At 38.2% G+C, this 15,664-nt stretch overlaps 1 protein-coding gene across 7 annotated transcripts in view; it reads left to right on the top strand.

Annotated features, from left to right (window-relative positions):
- Positions 1-15,664, top strand: part of sgsm2 (small G protein signaling modulator 2) — a 128,129-nt gene that overhangs the window by 87,552 nt on the left and 24,913 nt on the right. For 6 of the 7 annotated variants that reach the window (XM_028045858.1, XM_028045860.1, XM_028045859.1 and 3 more), the window contains 7 exons: positions 1,196-1,370; positions 2,074-2,138; positions 4,247-4,392; positions 11,507-11,635; positions 11,725-11,907; positions 13,869-14,249; positions 15,024-15,148. In XM_028045858.1, the coding sequence (XP_027901659.1) occupies positions 1,196-1,370; positions 2,074-2,138; positions 4,247-4,392; positions 11,507-11,635; positions 11,725-11,907; positions 13,869-14,249; positions 15,024-15,148 (1,204 nt within the window). The remainder of the gene's footprint in view (positions 1-1,195; positions 1,371-2,073; positions 2,139-4,246; positions 4,393-11,506; positions 11,636-11,724; positions 11,908-13,868; positions 14,250-15,023; positions 15,149-15,664) is intronic. The other variant, XM_028045861.1, reaches the window with a different exon arrangement.

Below are 15,664 nucleotides of genomic sequence, written 5' to 3'. Positions count from 1 at the left end.
GGGATTGTACTGATGTTGCCAAGTAGTGCTATTTTTTTTTGAGTAATTCCTCTTCCTTCATTAAGTTGTTTCTTTTCTCAGCGGCTTCGTGCTTGGCATTTCTTGCATGGGAAATGTGTACCCAAATCATTTTGTTAATTGTTTTATTAGAGTAATTACTTCAATGGCATAAAGGGGAGTGTGTATTGTGTAGACTTGTGATGACAGTGCCCCCCTCCCTTAGCCTCTTCTGTTTTTGTCTCTGGAGTCTGCTGACCACCTTGCTTGTCTCTCCTTTGTTTGTGCTGTTGTCTGCTGCGATGCTGTTCACTGTAATTCTTCACTGATCCCTCTGCCCCCTGGCACCCCTCCCTCCTGCCCCTGCCTCCACCTCATCCATCCCCTCTAGTCCGGTCCTGTGGGGTTCCGCAGTAGTACAGACGTGGAATGGTTGTGTGAGCGGGGTTGCAGTACTGAGCCAGCCATAGATCACGTCTAGCTCTAAAGTAGAGGAGAGAGGCCAGATGTTGGTCTCTCTCAAATATTTTTTTATGTTTACTTTTCTTTCTTTATTTACTTGTTTATTTTTGGTGGGGAGGAGGGAGTTATTGAACAACCAAAGCACATCTTCATATTTATGACAGGTCATCAGCTCCAACCTGAAGAATTAAGGTGAAGAGCATTAAATTGATGTTGAAGTTTTCCTGATTTTTTTTTTTTCTCCAGTTTTGCCTTCCTCTTTGTGTGCCTGTTAGTGCCATTTGCTCCTGAGCAGACTTCCTCTGGTGTGTCTTGTCTTTTCTCTGGCTTAGTGCATCCTGCATGTTCTAATTGTGAGACTCGTCCCCACTGTTTGCTCCCTCACTCCCTCTCCCGCTCTCCTAGAGCTCTATGGTCCCCCACCCCACCACCACCAACACTCTCACCCCCTCTCTGAATAAGCTGCATGGAATCTGAGCATCCACGCCCCCACCTGTTTCTCCCACATCATTCCTGCTTTCCATCTTTTCACTTTTAGTTTCCTCTCTACACCACTTTAATCCATCTTCTCATCTCCTTCTATCATAATTATCCAAAATACATTGACGGATGTATTTGGGGTTGAGCTGAGGGACCTAGGTCATAATATAGAAGGCATGAATCCAGAGCCAGAGTGAAGTGGATGCAGGAAACACAAGCCAGCGCTGAGATGTCTGTCTGTCTTCTCCCCTTGTAGACCACGGAGAGATGATGGAGATGCAAGGTTTTGGAGGGAGTCCATCGTCGTGGCAACAGACTGATGTAACTGCTCAAGAGTTCCTGTGCCAGTCCTGCTCAGCAGCTGGTAGCAACTCATCATTTGACTACACAGCTGGTTGCACCTGCCTGCATCAGCCGTCGGACATTCACACGTATGCACCCAAATCAAAACTTTTAGGAATTCCAATTTTATCACCATATCTTTTGGAACTATTGTAATAACAATACAATTATGATAAAATAACCATTATTTATTTTTTAGGTAACTGTATTGCACAGCAGTCATAAAGCCACAAACACAAATGTTGTTCTTGAAAATTATTTCTATTTGTTTGCTTTAAAAAAACAACGTGTTTTCATCACTGAACTGCACACAGCTGCATTTAATCATATTTTCAAATTTACTGATATTTATTTATGTTCTTGTGGAACAAACAGCAGGGAAACTAGTAAAAATAATATTTCCAATCATACTGTCGATTTTGTTTTTTTTTACAATAGCTTAAATTTATTGAGACAACAATAAATCAGAATTCTTGTCATAAGAAAATTTTCACCATAAATAATAAACTATATGATAAATGGCCACTCCACTTCCAACCTTTCTTTCTGTGTTGCTTGCAGCATGTCAGGACTTTAAATAATGCACCATGAAGCCAAATGTATTTCATCTCCCTCCAAATCATTGAACTCAGCTAGTCCGGCTACTTCCAAGGGCACATGCATACAAAATCTAAAACCCAGTGAGGTTTCCAACTTTTGGCAGAGTCACATCTGATAAGAGGATCTTTGTAACTTTTTGAACAAAGTGAGAGGAGTAAAGGTGGTGACAATGATCTGATTTCTGTGCACCAGTATTCCACTGAAGATGCTCTGTCAGAACATGAAGCGGCAGATCGTCTCCAGAGCCTTCTATGGATGTAAGTTCACCATCTTCTTCTCTCATTTGATTTGCTCACTCATTCTTTATGACTGCTTTTTCTCTGAGTGGATTTTATAAAAGAGCTTTATTCTAATTTCACATCCAGCATTTTGTTTTCATTTGCTGTGAAAACAGATATCTGTTTCCTTTTTCATTTTCCTTCTTACGTAACAAATGAATTTAATTCAGTCCTTTGCTCTTCGTGTAATACAGTTGTCTACATAAAACACAGTAGGCTATTGCCTTGTGCAAAAAACAATTCAATCTCTGTAACTGGCTTGACACAACACTCAGTTGGTTTGCGTCGGCATAATCTCTCACCAACTCTGTGTTGAGACTTCTGTGTAGCTGACTTCCAGGCTGCTGCACAGTAAATTTTAAAAGCCAATTAAATAAAACTTGTAGTTGTGCAGGTGCAACTTGTCAAAGTAATAATGAAGTTTGTACTTGAATAAGCTGAATGTTTAAACTCTTCCAGAATGAACATGAGAGAGGGCCCTCTAAAGTTTGATGTCATAATATGACCTCTATATGGCTTAACTTAAAAGGTTTACTTTTTACCTTTTTTTCCCCAGACACATTAGTTGTTATATCTCTCTTGCTACACCAATTTTAATCAAGTCTGATTTGTCTTCAAAGCTGCAGTATGTAGCTTTTATGAAAACATGTTCTATATTTATCAAAACGGTCACTATGTTGTGACAGTTTATGAGACAAAGATCCTCCACCTCCTCCAAGAGCTGCTATTGCAGTCTGCAAAAATGCACCGCTCAGTCAGAAGCAACCAATCAGAGCAGAGTGTCTCAGTGCTGTCAGTCAACCCTGTGTATGCACTGCTAAATGTGTTAATTGTGGAAAAACAACTCACTATTACAGAAAAACTGTTTATCCGTTATGCTAACTAGCTAGGCTAGGTGTTAAATGTTCATTAGAATTTAAAGTTTATTGACTTTTGAGAATGTGTTCTTGCATTATTATTACCTGAAACTGTCTCAACACCACAATATTATTGCAATAACTTATGGGACAATTTATCGTCCAGTAAATTTTATCGTGACAGCCCTAGTCTCAACTTATTTTTTAACCTGTCATATTGAAATTGGTACACTGTAAAACATTTGAGCCACAAATTTGTGTCTACTATCAAATTTTAGACTTTGAACTTAAATGTGTGAGTTTGTGAAAGATAAACTTACCGCAGTAATTTGTGTTAACTTTTTATTAATTTTGTCAAACCTCCAATAGTTGAATAAACTGGAGTTTTAAGGTTAAGCACTTAAAAAAAAACTGAAAAGAAGAAAAAGACAGGAGCGGGAACTATTTCCATTTGTGCTTCACGACATGTTTTTGTATCCTGTGTTGCTCCATGAGTGAGATGAAAGTGTGTTACATTCATCTGACTCTTGTGTGTTATCAAGGCAAATGTGTATTTTAATGTTTGCGGATAATGTAATGTTTACACTAAATGTTTTTGAGCAGATGTTTAATAAAATTCAGATAAAAAATTTTGCTCATGCAATTTGAAACAAGAATTTAAAATATTGTAAAGTAAATAAGTAGTCATTTTAACTTAGTAATAGAGAAATATGTTCTCTTTAACTAGGTGAGGGCAGTTTTTTTCTTGCATTGAGAAATAATTATTGGGTTTAAATTGCAACATTAAGTTAACACTCACAATTCAAGATTAATCAACATAAAAAAAAAAATTTAAACTACATGCTACGGTGGCCTTGAGGTGAATTTCTGAGTTAAAACCAATACAGTTTTCTTGTTGACTTATCAAGGTAGCAGGTGGACTTTCATTTTCAAGTTAAACCACGTTTTACAGTGTAGCTATTACTGTGATGAGTTCAGTTATCAGGAGAAAGATGTAGTTTGGAGTTTCCAGGTGACCTGAATATAATCTAATTCCAATTGGCAACTGAGTTCTTGGTGCACCTTCAATTGATAAAGCATCTTTTTTATTTTTTTGTTTTTCACATTTTCATTTTTAGACTTTTCTTTCCATCCATGATTTTGGACCAAATTTAACATGTACCTTTCCTGAAATTTCTGCCTCCTGATCTCAGCTAGTGCACTTGTGCATGTGTCTCACTTGTCCATCAGGGCTTGCATACTGTCGACACCTGTCCACGGTGCGGACACACCTGTCAGCTATGGTCACCCACAACATCGTAGCCCCAGACAGACCTTGTGAGGCATCTGGAGGTCTCAGCAAAGAGGTGTGGAGCAAGTACCAGAAAGACTGCAAGGTATGTGCAAATAGTGAGCCTGCAAAGCACTGTAGAAACTACAGCATCACTGCAGGAATGCAAATCTGTCCCAGTCACTGCATTCCAACATCTCTGCACCTCTCACATTCACATGATGGTCATTCACATGATCAACTGCCATGTTGATGTTGGGTCAGTGAGAATGAGATGAGTTTTTCAGCTCATATTCATGGTAATAAAGAGACACCCTTAGAGAAATACACAAGGACATTTTTGGCGACCTGTCTAGGGTCACCCCGCCTGGCACCAGCATCCCTCACCAGGGGTAAGCATGGATGGATGGATAAGATCTGTACTCTAAATGAAACTCTTATTTTTCTTTAACATCTGTGTCTCCTCATATTTGGGAGCTAGATTGGCAGTTTTTTGATAATATTTCTAAAACAGTTTTATCTGAATTTTCAACAGCACACTTTCCAAATTCTTTTGCAAGACAAATGGAGCACAACAAATGTTGTATCCAGCTTAGCTGAACCTGCGTTTGGTGCATTTAAACAAACACAACTGAGCTCAGTTTTGTTTGTTTAATACAACTAAATTAAATAATTTATTAAATATTTAATTAAATGAATTAAATATTTAATGTATTAATATATTTAATAAATTAAGTATTAGTATAAATTATGTATTAGTTAAGTTTTACTAATAACACCAATTTGCAATAAAAGTTATCTAAAGTCAAAAAGTTAAATCCATTTAATACTCAGTTAAATTTATTTCATTTTAGTTCTTAGTAGAGCTAAAATCTTCTTACTAAAGAACTAAAATGTACGGATTAACAGGTTAACAAGATTAACCTGTTAATCCGTACTAACAGGTTAAATTCCAGTGAAGTTCAGTCTTGTTCAATCTTTTTACAATGAAAAAAGCAACTTTGTGTTGCAAGTTGGTGGGGATGAGGAGGAGCGGGAGAGAGGGGGGTCTGATGCGCCCTCACAGTCACTGGAAGGCCTTTTCTTTTTTAGTGCTAAGAGTAATGCAAAAACTTAAATGTCAATCCCATGCAGTCTTAGTCAATAAATTAGGATATACGTCCTGATCAGGGCCTTGTTAGATTAATAGTCTTTTGAAAATAACCTTTTAGCAGGTATTACACATACTACAAAATATAAATATGTTAAAACAAAAGTAATGTAATTAATCTATATAATCACCAAATGAATCAGCAATTCATTTGGTGATGGAATTGCTAACAAAGGAACTTTTCAGTCATATTCAAATATATGGAATAAGTCTGTATATTTGCTGAATGCTTGCCAACAGTTGAAAACAGTTTCACAATTCAGTGATATTTTTTGTGAAGAATTATCACATAGTTGCCTTTTATTGTCTGATTTTATCAAGTGCTAAAAACATAAACAACATGAGATTCTGTAGCAATCAAAATGTTATTAAACATTTCAAAAGCAGAATAAGTAACTTCTGTGTAAACCAAATGAATCCTTGTCAGTGCAAACTTTGTATTTTTCAATTATATGATTCTGTTTCAACAGCTATCCTTCAATTGGCTGGCATAAATTTGTACCCTACTGAGTTACACATAGCAGATGATGTGTCTTTATTATAGAAAATAATACAAACGCAAAATCTTTTTTGGGTCTGTTTGGGGCATTTGGTGAGTAGAATGACCATCGATATTATTGGATTCTATAAAATGATTCAAGAGAGACCAAAACAAATTTCTTTTTATATTGGCCAGTAATTTCATTTTACTTAATTGTCGCTGTCTGAGCCATGGTTTAAAATCTAACAAACGTTGGCTCTTTATGCTTTATGAAATATTTCATCCTATTTGATGATTTCTCTGGATATTGTCTCGTTTTACGAACAAATGATGCAATTTGTCCTGGGAAAAATGTAGAAAAACGGTGATTGTATTATTTTCTTCTCTTTCTGAGTCTGTCAGCTTAACGTCACACGCAGACGTTAAACTGACAGACAACCAATAAACAACAGCCCCAGAGTGCAGAGCAAAGATTAATTCAAGTGCATCAGGAATTAACGCTAAAAAACCACAAACACATTTCCCACACAAAAAAGTACGTAAAAACATCAAACAGAACATTCTGTCTGTTGCAGATTTATGTTTTTTAATTTCCATTTTGCGATCATTAGCAAGTGATCCCCTGAACACTAGCGGTGGTTGATTAGCTGACTTAAGCAGCTGCACTCCTGATTATCTGTCAGAAAATCTATGTGGGTCACCTTATTTTTGTGTTAATTGAACTGAAATACTCCGATACTGCGCAGCAAGAGTCCATGTTAAAGTGATAAAAGTTAAGCTAGCATAACAAACCTACTCCCCACTTTCTTTATATATCTTTTTTAATAGAAGCATTTTACTGACCTGTAAAATGTGATCCCTTTGGATCTTGTTATCTTGCTACTGTAGTGTTGACAATTAATATCAAAACATTGCGTCCCTTTTTTCAGATTCTTTGCTTGATTGTGGCATTTCCCCCTGGCCACCAATATTCCTGACTCAATGCAAAGCATGTAGCGCACTGCCATGCACAGTAAGTCACGTGATGTCCAATCTACTAGATCGGACTTGCCATTTACGTTTTACAAAGGAATTTTAAAAAGCATTAACTGGTTGTTAATGCTTTCAATACAGCAACTGCTGCCGAATTACTGTCCGCACATAAATACAGGCACATAAATAATAAAAGGTGCAGAAAATATTGGTGGGGACTGTCGCCCTCAGTCCAAAGTTGGTGGAGACATGTCCACACCAGTCCTTCAGGAAATTACGCCTATGATCAGACCATGCAATGACCATCCCATGAAGCTGCTGTGCAGTGATGGAAAAACTTCCACTAATGTGGTAATAGAGGAGCTAATTTTTGCTTTGCATTTTTGCTTGCCTTGAAAACATTTAGTGATATTAGCTTTATGTAAATGTATGTAGGTGATGACATACATTTTCCTAGATAAATTCTAAAGAGCTCATTTACTTGGCTGTTTTGTAAACGTTTAGTTGATTAAAGTTTGACAGCTGCTGTGTTTCAGTTTTGGTTATCAACTGTTAAAGGTTTTTCATGTATTCTAACTCTAGAAAGCATACTCTGTCATTGTAAAGCAATGGCAACAAAGCACAAGACAAGCTGCTCTATTTTGAATAATTTGAAGTTCAATAATATATTCTGTAAGTCTACTATTAGACCAAATCTGCAACAGACTGACGACCTGTCCAGGGTGTACCCTGCCTCTCGCCAAATACATTCACTGGAGATAGACACCAGCACCCCTCCTGACCCCACCAGGGACAAAGGTGTAAGAAAATCGATGGGTGGATGGATACTATACCAAACCATAAAACAGTAATACAATTGAGACATAATTAAGACCTTGGTCATTTTCCTTACAGCTTATAATGACAGTAGTCCTGTATGTTGTCTAATAATTGCTAACCCTCTACCCATATCAGTAATGATGCTGCTGATTTGTTCAATCCATGATGTTGTGCCATCTACGGTAAGGTCTAAGTGTTTTACAACTACCACCTTCTCAACAGGAACATCACCTAATTGGAAAATTTTTGGTTTGATATTTTCATCCAAAAGCAATACTTTTAGTTTTTACCACATTCAAAACTAACCTATTTGAAATTATCCACTGATTTCAACTCCTCTCCCAATTTCAGATTTATTTATTCTGTTGTTGTTGATTACATGTATACTGTACACTGTGTGCAGTATTGTTAACACAAGTTGTAGTTTTGAGGATTCATTTTATTGTTGAATAACTACAGCAATCTTGGTCAATCCAAAATGTTAATAACCTCTCAGATTTTGGCTTTCTTAGGACAAAATCTATATGTGCAAGCTTATTGGGAAACAATTAGTGTGCAGAACTAATTGTTTCCAACTGAAAATCTTCACATCTCACTTGTTTATTGTCATCCGTTATAGTGAGAATGATAAATATAAAACTCAAAATTGACAAATAAACATTTCTGACATTTAAAAAATAAATCAGTAACCAATATAGCCACCCTTCTTTTCAATAACAGTTCAATAACATTCATAGAGTCTATCAGTTTCTTGATCTGTTGACGATCAACTTTTTGTGCAGCAGCAACCACAGCCTACCAGACACTAGTCAGAGATGTGAACTGTTTTCCTTCATCTAAATCTCCCGTTTAAGAAGGGCCCATAAGTTCTCAATGAGGTTTAGGTCTGATGAGGAAGGGGGCCACTGCATTATTCTTTCATCATTAAGGCTTTTACTGGCTAGCCAGATAGTGGAGTACTCTGATGCTCGATGGAGCATTGTTCCGCAAGAAAATCATGGACTTCTTGAAAGATGCAGACTTTTTCCTGTATCACTGCTTGAAGAAATTGTCTTTTAAAAACTGGCAGAAGCTTTGGGAGTAGATTTTGAGTCCATCTTCAACCCTAAAAAGTCCAACTAGCTCCTCTTTAATAATACCAGCCCGTACCAGTACCCTTCCTCCACCTTGCTAGTGTCTGATGTGAAGTGAAGGTCTGTGCCCATTACTGATCCAGCCACAGGCTCATCCATCTGGTAGGTGAAGAGTCACTCTCATCTCATCAACCCATAAAACCTTTGAAAAATCTGTCTTCAGATCTGTCTTGGCCCAGTCTTGATGTTTCAGCTTATGTGTCTTGTTCAGTGGTGGTCGGGTTTCAGCCTTCCTTGCCTTGGCCATGTCTCTGAGCTCTGAACATCTTGTATTCTGGGCACTACAGACCTAACAGTCATGTTTTTGGACTGTGGGAGGTAGCCAGAGAACCCACGCATGCACAGGGAGAACATGCAAACTCCATGCAGAAAGACCCCAGGCCGGGTATCAAACCCAGGACCTTCTTGCTGCAAGGCAACAGTGCTACCAACTGCGGCACTGTGCAGCCCACTTTTCAGAGTCACTTGAATCTATTTTTTGGCCCATTTTGCCTGAGGAAAAGAAGCTGCCTAATGATTCCTATATACCTTGGTATAAATGTTGATCTCCTTAGGCCCCACCCTATCTCATTAAACAAATAGACATCAGCTGATATGTTTATTCTCAATAAGCATTAAAGTTTATACAGCTTGGAGACAGAATATATCTATGAAAATGATGATATGATTAAAACTGAAACTTGCCTATTAATTGTGCACTCAGTGTTGTAGTTATGAGGAGACATTGCCACTTTTGCTGCATTCAGCATGAAAGGAAAATCATTAGTACAAATGGTGTACAGTAGTGGTACCCCACAGTTCACACCTCTATCCCCAGAATAAAAAACCTTTTGTGCCTTTTTTGTCAAGTACTTTCTGACACACACGAGTGAGGGTGTTTCAAATCCATAGCACTTGAATTAAGGGTTAAGGTTATTTTGAGCAAAATATGTCTTAATCTTCAAGTATGAACAGGCTTGAACAGATCTGTTCAAAAATGAACATGTCTGAAGAGACAAAGTGATGAAGTACAAATTTCTTCCAACACTTTACTTAGAATAGATAGACAGTAGACTAAATAGGTATTAGATACATATAACGGTAATTTGTTACTTTTTGACAATGTGATTATTTGAGCAATTTTCCATTTTTGTGGCACAAACTCTTTAACAAAACTTTGATTTATAATGTGACTAACTATTGGAGCAATATGATATGATCTGAATAACTTTGTCGTTGCCTTTGGGAAATAGAAACTATTTAAGCCTAACTAGTGAAGAGGTGAAATCTGACAGCAACTGGCACAGGAATGTAGGACAGAAACATGATGATTTTTTTAGCTGGCATTACGAATGATGTTGTAACTGAGCCTCAGTGTCGGTTGAGGCTTCTGCATAGAGCAGCCAGAGTTCTGTGGGAGGAAAGGCTGCCCTCTAATGAGGGCTTGATTTGTGTGTGTGGAGAAACTTAAAATGGATAAAGATAAAACTCATCAGCAACTCAAAGCTGAACTTGAGGAATACTATTTGTGATTTAAACAGTGGGTGCTGTGAAAACTCTTATTCATATTCTGTTATTTTTCCCTTTTTCCTGTTTTGGAATCAGACCTATGCTGTTAGTTATGTTACATAACCATTGAACCTGCTCCAGCTTTCTAAATGAGCTTCTCTCACTGCTCAGTTCAACATGTTTCTTCTTCCATCCTAACCTTGCCACTCTGCGCTGATGTAGTCATGTTAATCGTAAGCGTGGGATGTTCTCCACCTTATCCACTCTCTCCTCCACTTTAATGAAAATGTAATGAGATTCAGTGAACTGAAGTCTCATTACAGAGTGCAGTGTGATACCATCACAGCTATTAAGGCAGCAACTGTAATCTTTCATGAGCTTCAACAAAGTCATCATTATTCAATTCATATCTGCATCCTTTATCTTTAGCACTCATCTGAGTCTTTTTCTGTGCGGGTCCCCATCGCTCTTCCTCGCCCTCAATTATTGATCCGCTGCGTCTTTCATGTAGGCGTTTTCTTCCTGTTGTCTTAAGATGATTGTTGATTTCAGGAAAACAGGATTGGATCAAACCTTTTTTCCATCATGGGAGAAGAAGTGGAGGTGGTTGAGGAAAATAAATACCTCCGTGTTCATCTGGACAACAGACTGGACTGGAGACGCAACAGTGAAGCTTCTATAAGAAGGGACAGAGCAGACTGTACTGCTGGAGGAAGCTAAGCTCCTTCAATGTTTGCAGCAAGATGCTGCAGATCTTCTATAAGTCTGTTGTCGAGAGCGTCATCTCTTCTGCTGAGAGCCAGGGACATAAAAAAGCTCTCAACAGCCTAATAAAGATGGCTGGTTCTGTTCTGGAGATAATCGTGGAACCTCTGGAGATGACAATGCAAAGAAGGATTCTTCATAAAATCAAGAAAATTATGGACAATCCTGACCACCCTCTTCAAGAGACTGTCTTGGGAAGGCAGAGTATCTTCTATCAAAGGCTTCTTCAGTTCAGTGCAGAAGATCTTTCCTGCCAACATCACCATCTTCAATAACTCTTGAAGAATCTAAATTAATGAGTTACAAGACCACTTAATTTCCCTTTGGGATTAATAAAGTATTTTTTAATTTGAATTGAATTTGAATTTCTTCTCTCGTTCAGGTCTGTTATCCTTCCTATGTGTATCTACAGAACTACAAGGAGCTTGAGCTGCTCAGACTGGTTTACTATGGAGGAGTCCAGCACGAGATCAGGAAGGAGGTGTGGCCCTTCCTGCTGGGACACTACAAGTTCGGGATGAGCAAAAAGGACATGAGCCAGGTACGGCAACACTGACACACACTCCTAGCTCCCAGCTTCAGTTTACAAGTCAGCTTCTAAGTTCTCCGTTTTTTTATTTCCTCATGGAGATTGATGTGAAGATCAGCGAGCGCTACCAGCAGGTAATGCGGGAGTGGAAAGCCTGTGAGGTCATCGTCAAGCAGAGGGAAAAGGAGATGCAGTCGGCCATCTTTGCCAAGCTGTCATCGGGCAGTAGCATAGACAGCCACGTCCTGAGGCTCGCTCACAGAGACTCCACACTCAGTAATGAGGTGAACAGGCAGCTGCATCTGAAAAGCAGATGCCCAGCTTAGCTCCGCTTTTATTAAATGGAATCGGTTTGAATCTGGGCTACAAATCATTTTATTGGCACCCTGTGTGTGAATGAACCTCATATGGACAGGAGTATTATGTAAAATTGACTTTTTTGAGCTTCACATCATTATAATGTAATGTATAATGTATGTTATAATGTAATTCCCTCACAAAAAACATACCTGGAGTGTTGCTTTGATTCTTTCATGCATGTTTGAGAAATCCTTTAATGTCCATTAGCAAACACTGTGCACAACACCTGGGTGGACTTAGCCCCACCTTTGAGACGCATCTCCTCCTCAGAGCTGTTTTCAAGCTTCCACCTCACAAAGCAGCTCTCTCCCACAACTGCAACACTCAGTTCCTTCAGAATAGCCAGGAGCAATTAGCAAACACCTGGTGGAACTGCACATCTGCTGAGCTCATAATAGCAGCTACTTCTCAATGAAATGCTGGTAAAACGTTCTTAAGTGGTTTTGTAGATGAAGATCTACTGAATACTGCAAGGCTGGTGGATGTAATACACCAGTGCAGCAGTGACACCTGCTGGCTAGAAGCTTCACATGCTTACTAACTACTACTCACGCACCCAAACATGTTAAATAACTTAAAGGTCATAAATAAACAGGACTATCAAAAGCAAGAATGGTTAGTCCACCTGCTGCTTTGCAAATGCAACTTCTTCAAGAAAATTGTTTTGGTTTTAACACAGAAATTAAAGTTCATGAAGTTGATTTAACAACAAGAGTCAAGTTGTCTAAACACTGTTTTTTAAGTTCATTAATATTGTATTGTGAGTTTTAACTTTATGCTGCAATTTAAACCAAATAATTATTTCACAATATGTAAGAAAAAACTTCCCTCACCAAGTTAAAGAACACACATTTCTCTATTATTTTTACTCACAATATCAAGTTAAAATAACTAGTAATTTTACTGTAGAATAGTTTAAATTCTTGTTTCAAATGGCATGAACAAACTTTCTGATCTCTTAATGAGTTTTATTAAACATCACAATGAATTCTGCTGATAAACATTTACTGTGATCAGGGCATTATCCTCAATCTTTGCAAGCTGTCAGTTGCATTAAAATGAACGTTTGTCTTGATAACAGCCAAGAGTCCGATAAATGTAACACACTTCCATCTCACTCATGCAGAAACACATCATACACAAACATGCCGCTAGAGGTTTGACAAAATTAATAAAAACGTTAACACAACTTACTACTATAAGTTTATTTTTCACAGACTCGACACATTTAAGTTCAAAGTCTAGTTGACCACAAATTGCGGTTAATATTCATTAATTCATGATTGTAACGTAACAATAATTAATCTTTTATTTAGCCCGGATCAATTTTCTTTTTTAATTAATGAAATCATTTAAAATTTGTATTCTTGGTTTAACTAGATAACATAAACCTTTATATTAAAACAAGTTTTTTACTATGTGGTAAAATAAGGGACAGAAAATCAATGAAAAAGAAAATCAAGCTCCTCTGCTTCCTCCCTGTGGTCCTTTGCACAAATACACAGCTCAGACAGAAACAACCAATCAAAGACAGGAGGGTCTTAACACTGTCAATCACCCTTGTGTATGGGGTGCTCACATCTCCCTTTTTTCTCTGTGCCATGCTACAGCTGGTTCAGAAAAAGAACCTGTCATGAATACTAAGACTATTTAGCACAGTTACAGCTTTCCTGTTACTGTGAGTTGTTTCTCCGCCATTACACACAGCAAAATATACACAGTATTTTGAATATACTGTGTATATTCAAAAATATAAGAAATTTGTGGCTTTTCCAAGAAATCACTCGGGGTTTCACAGATTAACAATAGTTCTGAATTCAAGCACCAAAAACGATACAGTAACATTTAACCCAGCAACGCTCTCCGACCTCTCCTCCATTCTCAGGTCTTCATGTCTGTGGATGAGCCAGATGCAGGGAGTCAGGAGACCCCTAGTGGCGAGGACAGCACTCCTGTCATGACCACCCTGGCCCCGCCTGCTGCTGTGCCCCCAGAGGAGCGTCCTCTGGTAGAGTTTGACTCCCCCGACTCAGGTCTCCCTTCCTCCAGGAACTACTCTGTGACTTCTGCTCACTCTCAGATCCTGTCCAGCATAGACGATGGTCAGAGCACTGAGGAGGAAGGTGGGGGTAGGGAGGAAGGCAGGACTCCAGTAGGGGGGCGTCAGGACTCTTTTACTGAGGACAGGCTCTGCAGTCAGCTGGACAAACTGATGACAAGTGGAGCTGCCACCGAGGCCATCTCAGCTTCGCTCTCCTCTTACACAGTGCGTAGGCCTTGTAGCCTTTTCTGTTTGTTTAATCTGACTGTGCAAAAAAAAAAAAAAAAAACTGAACTAGAATTTGTATATTTAATATGTTTATCCCAATTTTGCTTTCATTTTATTCTGCTAGTCTTTAGATACACCAATACAATGTATTGTATATTGCAAACAGAAAAAAAGGAGTACATTTCTGCCAAAAAACTCTAGGAAATTTTCTAGGAAAAAAACTTTTCTGGGAAATTTTAAACTTTTCAAACTCAGAAATGCCTGAGAAAATTTATTAGATTCATCTAAATATTTCTGAGTATTTTGGCAGAAATTTACTACCTTTTTTTTCTATGTACAATGGCCCTTACATGCCGCTGTACACTAATCAGGATTTTATGGCTGATTTCCAATCTCTGTTTTCTGTAAAGTTCTGACTGATTCTAGCCAGTCACGATTACTTTTTCACAACTAGAGTATCAGAACCTAAATACAGCATTCAAAATGCTTTCTAGCCTTCCAGTCCACAGCAGTCATTCATAGCAACAACACTGGTTCACCTTGTGTGACCAAGGAGTCGCTATACTGTCTACCCACCACCCACACTGAACACTAGAATTTGATGTTGCTTAGATATGGTACATTTACTGGTCAGAAAAAGTTGAGATCTTCAGCTTCCCCACTCGCCGGTCTCAGATCAGCACCAATCGGCTGATTCTGGCCAGCAGACACGTCTCAGTGGAGCACAAGTATGACTCCCAGTGATGTTGACTGTATTGTTTCTCCTTTCAGATCGAGCTTCTGGACATGGTCGCCCTCAACCTTCACAGGATAGACAAAGATGTGCAGCGCTGTGACCGCAACTATTATTACTTCACCACAGCCAACCTGGAGAAATTACGCAACATCATGTGCAGGTAGAAACAGCTGTGACCTCGCGGTGCTGGAGTCCTGCAGGCAGAATAAAATGGTTTCTGTGCTTCTAACGACATGCATTTTCATTCAATGGAAAATAAATTCCAGCTGAAAGCACAAAATCCAGCAAATATTCTTGAGATATTTGCATGAAATAAACTACTTTCACATCTAAGAGGCAATTAGTTGTCATTTTCTGATTTTCTTGGAGTTTATAGCAGGATTCTGCAATCTTTGCAATCCAAAGAACAATTTTTGCCTTTAATCCAAATAAAGATTATTTAGAGCTGCAACCTTTTGAAAAAGGACAACCTATAATTTTTGATTGTCATTTTTAAAGAACCAACATTTATTTCTATTTTAGGTTTTAAAATAAAGAAAAATAGAATACATTTGGAAAAACAAAGGATGGAAACATTTTTCTCTATAAGATGTTGACATCTGTTGAAAGTGACAAAAAAACAAAACAAAAACAGAAATACATTGTTTCCAGCCTAATGACAAGAAAATACATCCAA

This window comes from Xiphophorus couchianus, chromosome 18 (genome assembly GCF_001444195.1).
Source record: "Xiphophorus couchianus chromosome 18, X_couchianus-1.0, whole genome shotgun sequence".
Lineage (NCBI taxonomy): Eukaryota > Metazoa > Chordata > Actinopteri > Cyprinodontiformes > Poeciliidae > Xiphophorus > Xiphophorus couchianus.
The sequence above is the reverse complement of the archived record's forward strand: the minus strand, read 5'-3'. Positions and strand labels throughout refer to the sequence as shown.